The sequence below is a fragment of the Pseudorasbora parva genome, chromosome 3 (assembly GCF_024679245.1).
Source record: "Pseudorasbora parva isolate DD20220531a chromosome 3, ASM2467924v1, whole genome shotgun sequence".
Taxonomy (NCBI): Eukaryota; Metazoa; Chordata; class Actinopteri; order Cypriniformes; family Gobionidae; genus Pseudorasbora; species Pseudorasbora parva.
The window spans coordinates 60,431,229-60,447,354 of record NC_090174.1 but is presented as its reverse complement, the minus strand read 5'-3'; the positions used below and the strand labels follow the sequence as shown (position 1 = coordinate 60,447,354).

The following is a 16,126-nucleotide window of genomic DNA, read 5'->3' as shown; positions in this document are numbered from 1 at the left end:
CTGCTCTTGTTACTCTAACCTCACTTGATCTAAACATTACAAAGTCACATAATGGAAGAGGTGCTAAGCCATGTTTGATTTTATAAATTAAACTAATATTATTAAATTTAATGAGATTATCCTAGGTAAGTATCTGATATTTACTTAAAATACTACAATGGTGATAGCAGAATGATTTTTTATCCAGTATTTTTAATGCCTGTTTGTATAACGTTTCTATTGGTTTTATAGTTGTAGGGTGCGTATTAGACCAGCTTATAAAACAATATGTAATATGAGGTAAAATCATGGAAAAAAATTATAATTATAATTTAGCAGCTTGTGTTGAGAGGGAGTCTCTAATGAATCTAAAGTTTACTAAATTCAGTTTAATCCTATTACTTACTTTTTTATTATGAGTTTTGAAATTGAGGTTTGAATCTATATATAATCCTAAATATTTGAAATTTGTAACAACCTTTGCTCTCTTTCTCCAGATATTAAAATTTCAGGTTTTATAACAGAATTATTTTTCGAAATATATATGGAAACTGTTTTAGAAATGTTCAACTGCAGACAGGATTTTTCAAGCCACAAGGAGAGCAATGACATAGCCTCTGTTAATTTTGAGGCAACTTCCTCTGTAGATTTTCCATAGGCCAAAATAACTATCGTCTGCATACATTAAAGTGTCACAGTTCTTACACACAGATGGTAAATCGTTAATATATAAACTGAAAAGTGAACCTCATCTTAATCAAGTCAAGTAACCTTTATTTATAAAGCGCTTTTTACAAGTCCAGTTTGTTTCAAAGCAGCAATAACCAGTAAATCTTGCTGCTTTTGTCCAACAATAAACATCACACTATAATCATGTAAAATAATGACACATTTTGAAGTATTTTAAAATAATTATTTAAATCACAATATTGAGGACATCATTCAGATCCATCTTCACGACAGGGCGTTATTTTATCAGATTATCAGTGTGAATTTGTTGACTGCTGAACATTGAAGCGAGAAGGGTTAATTTGGTAGAATGATATATTAATGTAGTCATTAATAACTACAGCACAACATTGATAAACTCAGCATTCAATTTGCATTTTACACAAACAAAGACAGACAACTTATAGACAATTACCACCACACACAAATCAAGGTTTATCTAATAATTCTGTTGCACCAAACTTTAAACCGTGATTAAAAATAAGCAGGTTTACATATAAAACCATCACTTTGAGCCTGGGTTTAATTTATATTTAAGATAGAATAACTTTTATCCTGTTGCTCAATAACTGTAAACTCAATTAGGGATTAACTTTACATTTACAGATGAGGAGGTTTAAATAAAATAAAGTGCACCTACAATTTAAATATGTGGCTGATTGTTGCCGCACTTCCCAGAGAAAGTCACTCTGCCATCTCCGTCATGGCAGATCTCATTTTCTATTTTTTTTAATCATACTTTATGCTGCCATTATTACTGTATATATTACATTGATACTAATAACTATATTTCCAGATTTATGACTGTGCTTATTTTAACTCTCATTGGTGCAACCCAAAAACTCAATACACTCAATACACCACACTTTGCTGAAGCTATTTTTAGTCCTGCATTCCTTTTTCACATATGTACTTCAATTTGGAAGAGCAGTGGATGTCATTAAGCAGCCCTTCATATGTAATTTCCCCACAGTCCTCTCCCTCTTCTCCTTTCTCTCCCAAGCCGTGTTCGGTCCAATCATCTGGTTGTCCAGTTTTCCAGTGTCTGCAAAAATAAAATCTAAAGTCTGTTACTAGGATTGTCAAAAGTACCAGTCCCTTGTTACCAAGTCGGGACTGAAGATTAAAAAATGCATTTCTGCCAGTCAGAGACATATCTGTTGAGCGTGTTAACACAATGGCCAATCAGAGGTGTTTAAGTCAGTCAGAATCAGCTCAGCGTCACTCAGATCACAGGAGTTTTCATTCACTGCACACTTTAGAGCTCTGCACGCTCACGGATAATTTTATTATCAACAAAGCAATGTAAATAAGAGATTCATTGCAAAGTGAGGAGAGCTGTTTTTTAATATAATGGGAGTTTTCACATGGGTGTAGATGCTCAGTGCAGATTGCACTGCATGAGGCAAATGGTGATCACACCAGATACTGACTGGTTTTCGGACTCTCCGGACCCCCAGTAAAGTAAAACTGCACATTTTAGGATGTTTTCACACTTGGGTCCTCTTTTATACCCCTTTTCCACCAAGGCAGTGCTGGTGCTAAATCGGAGCCAGAGCCTAGTTTCAAATCGGTTCTTTGTGTTTCCACAGCCAAAGCACCAGCTCTGAGCCAGGAAAAGTGGTTCTTAAGTAACACCAAAACATTGCTGGGCTAGAAGTAAGAACTGCTTGCGTCACCGGCTGGGGGCGGCGTTACCGTGATCAACAAGATGAACACAAACCTGTGACCGCCATTTTTTCAATAGCAGCTAATCAAGCTAACAGCTGCTGGATTGTAATCTCCGTCTATACAAATCATGGAGAGCTGCACAAATGCGTTGGATTTGCGGCGTTTTAATGCTGATGTAGGATCATTAAGCCATGAGCCACTGAGGGAAGGCTTGTTCGAGATGCATCGGCGCGCGCTGTGCAGACTGATTGCGTATGACATCAAAGTAGAGCGAGCGCCAAAGACCCCTTATGCTTTTGAATCGCTCGCACAGTATTTGGATCATATGTGGGTTGGTCTGCGCAGCGTCAATGCATTAGATAGAACACGCCTGGAAATTGTGTGTGTGTGTGTGTGTGTGTGTGTGTGTGTGTTTCCCGCTGCCTCGCTAGCAGTAGAGTCCTGCAACGGGTCGGGTACCCGCGGGCATAAAAGTGGCTAAAACAGGTGGATTGTGACATAAATTATAAAATACACGGGCGGGGTGCGGGCAGATAATTAATTCCGTGCGAGCGGGTAGAAGTGCGGATGAAAAATATGTGCAATATTTTTCTGTGCTGTGGCGAGGCGGAGGAGCAAGCGAGACCGGGGCGTGATGGCGAATGAGTGTCACCTGTGAGCCACACCGGTCTCAAATCCTCTCACGAGGGAGCTCGGCGGCATATAAGGACGAGAGATCACCAGACCTGGATTTTACGTTGAGTTGTGTTTGTTTTATTATGTGTGTGCGTGGCAGATGTCCGTGAGGGGCCGCGTTACTTTCGCTTTGTTTGGTTAAGTCTTTTAAATGTTCCCCGGTTCTCGAAAAACGATCAAAACGATCCGGTCGTCCTTCTTCCCCCCCAAACATACTGTATTACAATTTCTATGTCCAATTTACCATTACACATACACGCAACAACGATATGCCATATGATCCATCACATCACCACCACTGTGACTTTTGTTGATGCCACTCGTAGCCCAGATGGAGCGAGCGTTGCAGGATAAGCTATGGATGAAGTAAAAGTAAAGTTGGTGAGTGAAGTATATAAAATTGTTGACAACGAGTCTATAAAGGCACTTTAGCCTGTTTCTTTAGCCCATTCATGATGCTGTTGATGTTGAGAGAAGTGCAATATAAAAAAAAAATAAAGCATTTTAATTGGAATGATTTTAGCGTGTGTGATTTCTTGCGGGCACGGATCGGGTAACGTGCAAATATTAACGGGTCTGGGATGGACCCGTGCAGGACTCTGGTATGACGTAAGACCTGGCTCTGTTGTGGCTCTTAGCATGTGGAAAAGAAAACGGTTCTTAGAAGGCTCTCAAGTCGAACCAACTTAGAACTGACACTAGCACTGGCTCCGAACTAGCACCCGGTTCATTCTGGTGGAAAAGGGGTATTAAAGAATCAAAATCAGACTCCTGTATGTGGACCAAGAGGTGAACCAAGTGACAAAGGACCCCGTTCTCTTCATGTTCACACTGCCCCTGGTCCTGAAAGAGGACTCTGATCCCGTTTCTGGTCCACTTTAGTAGGTATGTGGTCTCAGACCCCTTTCTGTTCATACTGTTGCTTTTTGGATCTAGTCCAGTTCTATTTTTGATGGCTGACCCATGGCGTTCAACATTTGATCTCATTCACTTACATTGTTTGTGTGTCAGTACAAATGGTAAACGGTGGTCACACCAGATACTGACTGGTTTTCGGTCAGAGGAAACCCCCCCAATACAGTAAAACTGCACATTTTAGAGTGGCCTTTTATTGTGGCCAGCCTAAGGCACACCTGTGCAATATTCCTGCTGTCTAATCAACATCTTGTTATGCCACACCTGTGAAGTGGATGGATTATCTCGGCAAAGGAGAAGTGCTCACTAACACAGATTTGTGAACAACATTTGAGAGACATAGGCCTGTTGTGTGCATAGAAAAAGTCTTAGATCTTTGAGTTCAGCGCATGAAAAATGGGGGCAAAAACAAAAGTGTAATTATAATTTTGTTTAGTGTATATGCAACCATACCTGACTTGGATGTTGTCAGTCATGAATGCAAGTTCTCATTAGCAAGACTCTACTTATACAGGGAACCAGATATATAGATATCTATATATTCAACTCACGCTTTATTAATGGTGTAAGGAGTGTCATCCGCATATCTCCACTTCCCTGTGTCCTTGTCCGTTAGACCGACCCAGTAGTGTTCTGAATCGGCAAAACTGGTAACAAAGTCCTAGGAAGAGAGATAAAAGCTAATCTCTGAAAGAAAGAATGGAAGATAGGAAAAGGGTTCTTGTGTATGTATATTACGCACCCACTCCTCCTCAGAGCCATCTTCTATTTTTAAGAGTAGCGCGCCCTGCTTTTCACAGAAATCTTTTGCTTGGGTCCAGTTCAGTGTATCATGAGAGAACAGGTAACAGCTTTTGCTGAATGGGATCCAATCAGATACAGTACAGCCTGAGCCTGAACCTAGAGAGAGAGAGAGAGAGAGAGAGAGAGAGAGAGAGAGAGAGAGAGAGAGAGAGAGAGAGAGAGAGAGAGACTGCATAATGGTGTTGCACAAAAGACATACATTATTTTTTACTTAGTTATTCAACACATTTAATCAAAACATCAAAGTAAAAAAAAATATGTGATAGGATGTGACTAATTAAACAGTTACTGAATTTGATATAATTTTAATTTTGGTAAACCTCCCCCATAAACCATATTTGGGCAGGACTTTTCTCTGCACTCAAAAAAAGATACGTTGGATTTACTTAAATTTCTTTATGTCAACATGTTCCACGTAACTGGTTTATGTTGAATTTAATTACAAATTTACAAATGTTATCTAACAAGAAAAATCTTTTACAAAATCTTATTGGCTAGCCAGAAAATGTGTTCGTTACATCCATGGAATCCCCAGAGTAGTTGTTTTTTATTATAAAAAAAATTATTGTATTTAGTATAAAATAACTAATATATAATTATATTAGTTGTATTATTATTAGAATCATTAGCAGGTCCTCACCCTGAGCACATACTCCTTCCGACCAAACATTCAGCAATCGCCACGAGTTGTTGCAACCGCGAACAGCACAATATGTCCCGGAGCCGTGTCGGCGTGTAACACCATTAATCGTTTTTTTTTTCTGCACGCTAACCAAAGACAGTAAGAGACGCTAACTCGCTAACCGGAAGTTCTTGGCAGACACAACCGGAAGTCGTTGGCAGAGTGGAAGGATAATGGCGGCCCGCCTATTTCACTCAGGAAACTCGTCTATAGGTAAAAAAAGCTTAATTCTGTAGAACATATTAAAGGGTAACTAAACCTAAACCAACTTTTTTTAGTTAATGATCTGCAACACTGGGGCTTTATTAATGCTCTTTATTGATTCGAGTAAATGTTTTGACATTTGAGTATAAAATGTTTTAATTCTATATTATATGGTGTAAAGGTAAAAACATCTTAGGTGCTACCCTCTTAAGGTTGAACGGTGGCTACTCCAGTCGAATTTTCCTACTCGGCATTGTTTGATATCGTGATATATGATGGTACTTTCAAAAGCTCACTAACCACCCCCCGGCACGAGCTCACCACGCCCTAAGAAATGTTTTCCCGTGATCACATGATGAGAACTAGCCTTTGAAATCTAGATGCACCCTAGTGGCAGCAAATCTAATCTGCCGCGAGTGACATCAAGCAACTCTCAATACCCTTCTGAGCTGTAAAAACCAAACTCTGGCCGGGCCAATCACATCGTGTATAGAGTCGGTGGGCGGTGCTTAACATAATGACGGCCGAGTTTTACTTGTGTGCTTCTAGTTAACACAGAAACTGGCAAACGGCTGCTGTCTTTCGAATCAGCTTTGACCGTGACTCTGGAAGACAGAGTTTTGCCGACCGGATACGGTGAATGTTTAATCTGTCAACTAGCTCTGCTTCACCTTCGTTGCTCTGGTTGGTTGTAGTGCCATCCAATTGCGTGCACGCCGTGCAGAGGGAGTTGGAAAGACAACCGTTTATTCGGATTATTCGGCCCCTCGGATTGAGCTGTCAATGGTGAGTTTCCAGACCAAATATCTTGATGTGGGTCTGGCTTGTCAAGCTAGATGAGAAAAGCTTCACTCCAGTATGAGCGCTCATGCTACATGAATTAGAAACATTATCAATGAAACTTACACTTAACACTTGCTTTCAACATTCTAATGAAGAAAATACGGATAAATAATGCAGTTGTAAGTACACGTTAAGCTTTTCTTATCATATTTTTGCCGCCCATCATGTCTACAGATAATTTTCATACTTCAGACACTTTCAGACAAACCCTGACAGGCATGTGGTTGCCATGGTAACAAACAACTATACCATGTGCTGGCGTATATAGTATAACTTTTATTTGAGGAAATCTGTTTATTATAGGCTAATAGGTTTGAACTTATTGGTCCTGCACTGCTTATTTATTCAGTTAGTTTGAATAAATACATTGCATGTATTTGATCTTTTGTTGATTGGTCAGTGTTCATAGATTAGTTATTGGTCTCATTCTCTCTTGCGCTGCTGCTTCGCTAGGAGTGTGTCTACAGCATGCGGCAACCTCCCGCGATCTCTCTTGAAGCCAATACGGAAGTAATGTAAACTGCAATTCCTAAACTGGCCACTACAGGCTCCAGAAGGGAACATAATCTTATTGAGCCCCATGTTAAAATTCCAAACTTTACAGCAGAAAAAAACATGTTTACAGCCGGTACAAATTGTGGTTTTGGCCTATACGGCTAATTTGGACCTTCATGACAACTGTGAGGGGGGTGAATTTTTTTATAACTCATTCGTTTACGTTATATAAAGCCTTAAAGGAGTTCTTTCAGCGCTAGGAAGATGAATCTGTATTTAAACTGGGTCATCACTGTAGTAGAAATGTGATATTTTTGAATTTGGTGCCTTCTAGACTGAGAAAAGACAGAAAATGTATTTTTGTCTCATGGGGATGAAAGACTACAATTCCCAGAATGCTTCGCTGCCCTGTGAGGCCATTCCCAAAGCCACCGCTACTGGATTACTGTGACTGAGTTGGAGAAGACACTACAATTAAAAACTGAACGTGTCTGTTCAATATAATGAGTGAGTCGCCGCGCGAGTATCACAGCACTAACTGCAGGAGTGAGATAAATGAGCTGATGAGGTCTTGTGATGAGAGCTGAGGTAATCGCGACTACACTCGCGGCTTACATTCACAACGCGAGTTCAGTCTGGCGTGTTTCAGTTCATGCCTTTGCAAGCTTAACTTTCATAGAAATTAATTTGAGAAGTTAAAAGACTTACATTGCGCACCATAGCTCCGTTTAAATGAGTGCCTCTAGCTGAGCTGAGCGGTGAGTGTGATCTCCATCCCCCATGTGCGGGTTCAAAACATGCGGAAATGGCTCCCTCTGCTGGCTGTAGTCTTTAGCCTTTGGCCAAACATTTTTCCAGAAATAAAATGCATTAATCTCTTGTGTCAGAGGGATATGAGGGAGGAAGCACAATCATTTGAATATACTCCAGGGTTTCTACTGATACAAAGCCATATGCTAATCGCTGAAGCAACCCTTTAAAGTTCGGTATAACTAAGGGCTTGGTTACTTTGAGTGACAGGTGGATAGTGACTTATCCGCCGTCTATAGTCATTGCATCACCTAAGCTCCGCACACATCCCGTCTTTTTACCCATTTTCTGTTATCCGGGAGTGACACGCGATGAGTCACTCTCAAGATGGCAACGCCCAGCTCGGCCACACTTTAAGCTTCAGAACGGCTTATCGGAATCCTATGGGTGACGTCACGGACACTACATCCATATTTTTTTACAGTCTATGGTCTACAGACATTTCACCCTCCTCCACTTCAGGTGAAGGCGGGGGAGAAAAGTCCTCTACTTTTGATGATGCCTGCTCTGTTGCAAAGCTACTTGTGTCTCTCCATCTTTGCGAGTCATTCAAACTCTTATGCGTATATGAGGTCATCGAATTGTGAATGAAACCACCGCACATGCGCATCCAGTACGTGTTGGATCCATAGACAGTAAAAGAAATGGACACAGCATTCCCATAGACTTCAACAGCGAAAAATGAAGTCAACTAGAAGCACTCACTTCCTGATGGCTGAGCGTCCTGCGCAGGCTCAGACTGAGCTTGAGGACGTAGATGTGACGTGAGCCTCCTGTCTGACAGCTGTAGGTCTTCTAGTAGTTGTGGAAAGTGAAAGCTGAATCACGTTGTTTAAATATTTTCTCCCGTTGCTTTTGGCTCACTATGGGCTTCTCCCCATTCTTCTCCCTTGACTTTATCAGACTTTATGTCTCCACGTCCCCCCAACTGCCTCATAGACAGTAAAGATTGTTTCTGACTATCTCCTCCTGTCTATACGGTAATTTCTCAACTGTGCGACAGAGTCGCGTTGGTTATGATGTAATCGTTAGCCTATTTTTACAAAAACAGCTTCTAGGGGGCGATAGTGTAAGATACAAGGTAATGGAGCCTTTTATGCATTGTAGTGTTTCTTTAGAAATAAACAATGGACAAATGGAGTCTTTAAACCTCTCAGATGTAAAGTTATTCACTGTCAAAGTGACTCAAAAATGAATGGGAGTCAATGGGATGCTAACAGCAGGTGATGGCTTGGTTAGCAATGGCCGCCCCTATGGGTGGAACGCTTTCCGAGTGCTAGATCACACTCTTGGTTGAATCTGATCCAATAGCCTACGTCATCGTGCTACAGGCTGCAGCGAGGACTTCTTGCCTCGGTTTCCGCTGGGCTCTGCCCACTTTTCGAACATTTTTCAAATATTGCCAGTGGGTGGAGTTAGGCTTTAGTTACCCTTTAAAGATATTTAAATTAAATATTAACATTTAAATTAGTATTTGTGTTTATTTTAATTAATATCATTTTACTTGAGATGTGTTGTGTGCGTGAATAAGGCCGTAGAGAAACCACAGATGACATCAAACTGTCCGCTATAGGAGGGAAAAATAGAGAAAGGTTGATCATTTGGGGCAATAAATACACATATTCAAACAGTTGATATGTTGTTTTAAAGTTGAGGATTCAAAGCTGAATGTACATCCAGCGCTCACCCAGCTTTTGTAGTTTTTCCTCCAGGTTGGAGTGTGACGAGCCAAGATTGGTCATCAAGGTCTCAATATTTGACAACTTTTCTTGCAATTCTTATGGATATAGAGTGAGAGGGACAAATAATGAGTAAATAATCAATGCTTTTTATGTACTTAAATGAGCATGTACACCAGTATGCTGATGAATTACAAAAATCAGCTTATAGAAATAATGTTATCAATGTTTCTACATGCAAACCAATAACTAGACAACGCAAGAGTCTGAAGAGACTCAAGAAAGAGTCTAAATTTGCGATTATATATTTCCTCCCTTACTTAAAAATGCTCACATTTCAATAAGACAGCAGTAAGCACTTTATTGTGTTTACATGATGGCTAGCGTTGATGATCGTGAATCACTGTGTTATGTCAAGATTTACACTTCTGCACTTCATGCTAAAATGAAAGATGCCAAATCAGATGCAAGATTTTATGGAGGACATTTGAAGAGTTGTGAACAATAGATAATGATGAATTCTTTATCAAAAGATCACATTCCTTGTGTTTCAGTGTAAAGAACTTTGTAAAAAAAATTTAACTCAAAATCTCTTACAAAATAAAAAAATCAGAGTTAAGGCAAAGACAAGACACTAACCATTGGTCATTGGGTTACTTGATCCAGACGTGTTCAAAGATGAGCTCAGACTGGACACCAAATTCTGCAGCTCAGAAACCTTCTTTTCCAGGTCATTACCTGTCAAAAACAATTATTAAGTAAAAGTCCATTACCAAAACTGATCTGTGATGAAGATGAAGTTCTCACCTGTGATCTGAAAATCTGATTTATCAGAGGTCAGATCAGAAGTGTGGCTGTTCATCCAACTCTTTACCATTGAGAAATTTCTTGATGTGAAAATTTGAACCGAAATAAACAGACAGACACGCAAACAAACTCACTTCTCCAGCTTCTCTGCAAATATGTTTTGATATTCATATGCTAATTTTATTCAGATAAGAGCAAAGCAGTTCAGTTCATATCACAATTAGCAGTTTAGTACATTTTATCTGTCAGACTAAAAAAACAAAGCCATTGCAGTCATACCACTGCAAAATGAAATTATTCTAGTTATAATAATAATAAGTTTAATAATAAGTTTAATTTATAAAGCGCCTTTCCCAAGCTCAAGGTCGCTGCAGAAGAAAATACATACATTGTATCAAGGAAGAACAACGTAGAACATAGACATACAAATATACAGAAAAAATAAATTTAAAAAAACTAGGCAAGAGGATGGTTGGAAATACTGTAAGAAAAGATATGTTTTTAGTTGAGATTTGAAGGAGGATATAGTAGCAGCATCTCGCAGAGAAAGAGGAAGGAAACCTTCACAGAGTCTTCACAGCACTGAATGATCTACATGCGTATCTATAGCACGTATTGTATTTATCGTGAGATTTATACACGAAAATGAGTTTGTTTTCGAGTGCATATGATAAAGCACTTCATCATGTTTTATATGTACGTACCCTACACCACTTAACCTCCCCAATGGGGGGACAATGCGTATCATATGCACGTAAAAACTAATTTTGGTGTATAAATCGCACAATAAATACAATACGTGCTATAGATACGCATTTTATGAGAACGTGATGACCACCCATAGTAGAAAGATGGAAACGAGGTATACAATGAGTAGTCTAGAGACAGATGACCGGAGAGTAGCCTTCGTGGAGGAGGATAATATAGTGCAGAAGTTCAAAAAATAATGGGGAACAAGTCCATGCAGACATCTAAAAGTTAACAGTATAATTTTATATTAAATGCGGACAGAAACAGGTAGCCAATGTAGATTATAGAGCAAAGCGAAGTCTAGCGATTGTTTTAGCGGGAAACCCAATACGCAGTAAATTAGTCGAGACGTGAGGTTATGAAAGCATTGATTAGAGTATACAGAGTATACGGAGAGCAGGTCGCAGGCGGGCGATGTATCTTTATCTTTAGTATACGGAGAACAGGTCGCAGACGGGCGATGTTACGGAGGTGGTAGAATGCAGTCTTGGTCATTTAACTTATATGAGCTTGAAATGTAAGTGACGAGTCAAATATTACACCCAGATTTTTAACAGTGTGAGTTTAACAATTTATGATTTTTAACAATTAATGAGGCCTGGCCATCAATAGGAAGACTCAATTCAGACTTGTTTAGTAGCAATACACTCACAGATGACAGATGTTGTGATGATGAAAATAATCATGCAAACGGTTCCTAGAAGCACAAAGACGCCAGTTTGTCTGCTACATGGACGACCTGCAGAAACAGACAAAATCATTGATTCATTTCTATTAATATCAACACCATGTTGAAATGTAATAAAATTTTAATTTTAATTTTTGCCTGTCCTCACGTTTTGACAACATTCATGTATGTGGCAAAATGGCACCAGAAAATGCCCACGTTTATACTTAGAAGATTGAGTATGAGCAGTCCAAAATATTAATAACCATAATTAGAATGAACATGATTAATTGTTTAAGTTTGCTGATTAAAACTCTGAGATGTTATCCAGTCTCTACAAACTATCCCTGAGGAAGAAACATTCTCAGAATTACCCATACGGAAATGTAATATATGTACATATATGTCCCTATATCCGAGTAGTGATGTCATATATGTTTCATATAAGGCAATACATTATTAGCGCATATATACATTCTCACGATATATGAAGATATAGGTTTATACCATGTATGAAATACCCATAGAATAATTATTATATATACATATATTAAAATTATTTATATGATGATTTTTTATAAGGTACTGTATGTTAATGCCATTTATGTAAACAATATATGTCGAATTTATATATGTAAGTTTATTTAAACATAATATATGCAAACATTCAGTATGCTTGTATAGGATTTTATATGGGTTTATATAGTGGTGTTTGAATCCTGGCATTTCATAATTTGGTTTTGGTTCAGGCTTCCGACATTAAAAGCTCCATGTGTGTTTTTCTGAGTACAGTTTGAGCATTCGCTTGGTCTCGTGTGAGCATCTAGTTTTGCTTGGGCAGTATACACTCTTTTGTCCATGTGTTTAGGGTTGTTTGTTTAGCATGCGGCTTGTGCTCATCATTAGCCATGGCGTGTACTTTCATGTTTTGTTCTGTGTAGCATGTAACGGTTACTCTGGTACATGGGTGACATTTTTCATCCTGTCCTCTAGAGGGCAACAAATGGAGAAAGTGGTTTTAAGGTTACGAGTAGCATAGAGGAGAGGCATGGCAGTGGAGCATGGGTGAAAATGCCTGGAATCACATTGTGTTTGAGAGTTAAGTGAATTGTACATTCTAATGCTTTACAATCTTGTTCAAATGCACATTTTTATGAACCCATAAAAATGTTAATTCATAGTGTTTGGAAGTTTGCAGAGAAGCTCGCAGAGGACTCTGTTATGGGGCTTGAGTGCACTGATACCTACTTCTGACCCGTGTTGGATTGTGCCAGTGCCTAATCTAGGATTTAGGATTGTATATCTTCATTGCCTGCTGGGACTGGGAATTCTACAACACTCATATAAGAAACTTGCATTGCAGACTGTATATCCTTTTCCCTCTACGGCATTTTGAATTGTTTGGTACTGTTTTTTGTTTGTGTATCACTAGTATTTTGGGTTTGGAATTGATTTACTGTTTATTTGTTTACTTATATTGTTGAGCTTTGATATTCACAATGCTGTCTTGGATTTCCATGTGCTAATTGTTACTATGTTATCTCATTCAGTGGTTAAATAGATACAATTTATTTTCACTCCCTCATTGAGAATCTTACAGTTAGTTTGAATTCCCGTTTTTTTGAGGATTTCTTATTGTATAAAAAACTAAGGTGAGCCAGTTACAAGCATGAAGGGGTTTGATTGTTTCGATTGTTTATTTTTGAAGTCTAATAAAAAGCCCATTAACCTTTGCACCCTTGAGTCCTTCATCTCTTGCCTCACCTGACAATAAGTAACATTATAAATATTTTATATTTTAAATGTCATTTGATTTATACATAGTATAGATTTTAAGACTCTACGACTCTACGACATTTGACAGTGATAATGATTTGTCACATATATAATTTAAACATATATAATATGTGGACTAAAGATATATGTCAATATATGGAATATCTGATGCATATATGTGCATTTATGTTTTTACTCTATATGAGCATATTAGGGTATTTCATATATGAGACCTATATGTCAAAATATGTATTATACATACATTAACATATATAATATATGGGATACATTTATATGTCAATATATGAAATTGTTCCAATTTCTAAAATGTTTCATATTTGTTTTTACTTTATATATCACATATATCGCATATATTGATATTTCATATATAGACATATATTACATTTCCGTATGGGTAATTATAAAAGTTGCTTTGGAAATGAAAAGGTCTGTCAACACATTGAAATAAATGTTACAGGACATAACAATTTCCATTTCACTCACACTGTAAAAGCCAAGTTAGTTTAATGCTTTAAGAAAGTTTCTCAGAGTAAATTATAAATCTTCCAAACCTCTCCGGGATGACTTCTGTGGTTCACATTCCATCTCCATTTTAGTGTAGTCTTCAGAATCCATTTTCATAAAATGGGAGCAAATTACTTCACTTGCTTCTTATAGTTGAAATTCAAAATAACGCCTCCAATAAAATTCATGTTCTAAAAAAAAAAAATTCCCTTCCACATTTTGAGGAACTGATATTTGGTATTCTATGTATCCTGTTTATAATAAACTTTAAGACCATGTATAAATTCATCATTTGTTCTGTGAATTCATGACTCTTGTATATGTCAATGCTTTCTGAAGGATGTAGGGACTTTCTTTCTTTCATTTAAAACTGTACTTTAGCTAAATTTATTTAGCTGAGTGAACGAAATACTGCATTTGTGCTGAGTTTGTACTTTTTAAACATGTAAAAATAAACTGAATTAGGGAAACGAGAGTAATTCATACGTACAACTTGATCTGTAACTGGTTCTAAGGATTAATGAATATGGAGTTGCTGGGCAAAATGAACAGAACCAATAAGATGCTCCAGGTGCATAAGGTTTGAGTCTGTCCTGTATTTTGCTTTTAATACTGGCACATGAAATATTAATCAAATCTCTCTTTAAACTGATGAGTGGCTCTCAGCTTAATGCATCTAATATTGTGAAATGTGATTTCTTTCAATGGTTGAAGAATGATGTCAAGATTAACTCTGCCTTTGTGGGATGACTGTCAATCACAGCAGAAAAGTTTTTGGCCTTATTCACAGAGTTAGAAGAGAATAATGAAATAAACATTCAAATACTCTCAGAAGTACAGCCAAAGGCTTGTTCGTCAAACATGTTCGTCAAATAGTGTGATTCAACCGTTCACTGACCTTCGTTACACATCCAGTCTTCAAATGTCACGATCATGAAACACGTTCATAACACACACAATATTGAATTGTTAGTGCCTTTAAAAAAGACAAACAATTGTATTATTAAACAATATGCATCCAATTTTTTATATCAGCTCTGCATTCCATTAACCTTGTGAATTGGTAAGTTTCGTCAGGGCATGAAAAAATACAGAGCTGAGAATCGTCAGTATAACAATGAAAACTAACGCCATGCTTCCTAATGATATCTCCCAAGGTTAGCATGTACAGGGTGAAAAGCAACGGTCCTAGCACTGAGCCTTGCGGTACTCCATAATGAACTTAAGATCGGTGTGACATCTCTTCATTTACTGCTACAAACTGATAACGGTCAGATAAGTACGATTTAAACCAACAAACCGATTTATGCCAACATAATTTGAGTCTATTCAAAAGAATATTGTGATCGATAGTTTTGAATGCAGCGCTAAGATTGAGTAACACTAATAGAGAGATACAACCACGATCAAACACTCTTCTGATCCCGAATCGCAATGAACCATAAAATAAAGGATTCTCCAGCCTGTGACAGCGTGCTCAGGTATGTTCTGTTAGACACGTACACATAATCAATACGATCAATCACATATAAAAACATGTTTTACTCACTAAGTGTTGCACCATTCCTGTCGGATCCAATATAGAAGTCACAGCATTGTGTTTTAATCTCAATATGTCTGCAAATCCAGCTCAACCTGTGTCTTGTCTACAAACGATTATCTTGTTATCTTCGGCGTGTTTATTCCTCATTTAGCTGCACGAGTCGGTGGGCGGGGCTACAGAAGCAGGCGTACACATTTATCTGTAGAGGCGGCGTTTCTCTCTTCTATTGCGTCATTGATTTGAGAGCCTCTTTTTCTGGGCCTGATATCTATAAAATCTTTTTATTTTACCAACAAGGAAGTTTTCAGCTCTGAAACTTACAGGATTTTCTTATATTACCATGACCTTTTATATATCAAAGGCTCAAGGGAAAGATGATTTCTTAATTCATCACCCCTTTAAAATAGTCCATGTGACTACTGTGGTTCAACCTTAATGTTATGAAGTGACGAGAATGAGTGCAAAAACAACCAAAATAATGACTTTTCCAAGTCACTTCACATAAGTGAATCTTATGTGAATATTACAATTTAAAATAACTTTTTTTTTATGGTACAATATTTAAAAATGTA

General features: G+C 38.0%; 1 protein-coding gene across 2 annotated transcripts; it reads right to left on the bottom strand.

The window, feature by feature from the left end:
* Nucleotides 1–759: 759 nt before the first annotated feature.
* On the bottom strand, nucleotides 760–15,656 carry LOC137071571 (asialoglycoprotein receptor 2-like). Of its 2 annotated transcripts, XM_067439686.1 has the most exons (9): nucleotides 15,561–15,656; nucleotides 14,910–14,987; nucleotides 11,696–11,782; nucleotides 10,126–10,224; nucleotides 9,495–9,584; nucleotides 9,312–9,374; nucleotides 4,712–4,869; nucleotides 4,521–4,630; nucleotides 760–1,753 (listed from the first exon to the last, which is right to left on the bottom strand). In XM_067439686.1, exons 2-9 carry the CDS (start codon nucleotides 14,944–14,946, stop codon nucleotides 1,591–1,593), a joined length of 807 nt encoding a protein of 268 aa, XP_067295787.1. In that variant the 5' UTR covers nucleotides 14,947–14,987; nucleotides 15,561–15,656; the 3' UTR covers nucleotides 760–1,590. The 2 variants fall into 2 exon arrangements, with proteins under 2 accessions (XP_067295787.1, XP_067295786.1); XM_067439685.1 differs by lacking the exons at nucleotides 14,910–14,987; nucleotides 15,561–15,656 and adding an exon at nucleotides 14,059–14,630.
* Nucleotides 15,657–16,126: the final 470 nt, after the last annotated feature.

Excerpts from the sequence above, each read along its gene's own strand:
- LOC137071571 (XM_067439685.1), bottom strand. The coding sequence starts at position 14,128 with ATGAAAATGGATTCTGAAGACTACACTAAAATGGAGATGGAATGTGAA. Across the intron at positions 9,585-10,125 it reads AAGTAACCCAATGACCAATG|AATTGCAAGAAAAGTTGTCA; the intron begins GTTAGTGTCTTG and ends TATATCCATAAG. Across the intron at positions 9,375-9,494 it reads GGAAAAACTACAAAAGCTGG|CGGACAGTTTGATGTCATCT; the intron begins GTGAGCGCTGGA and ends TCCCTCCTATAG.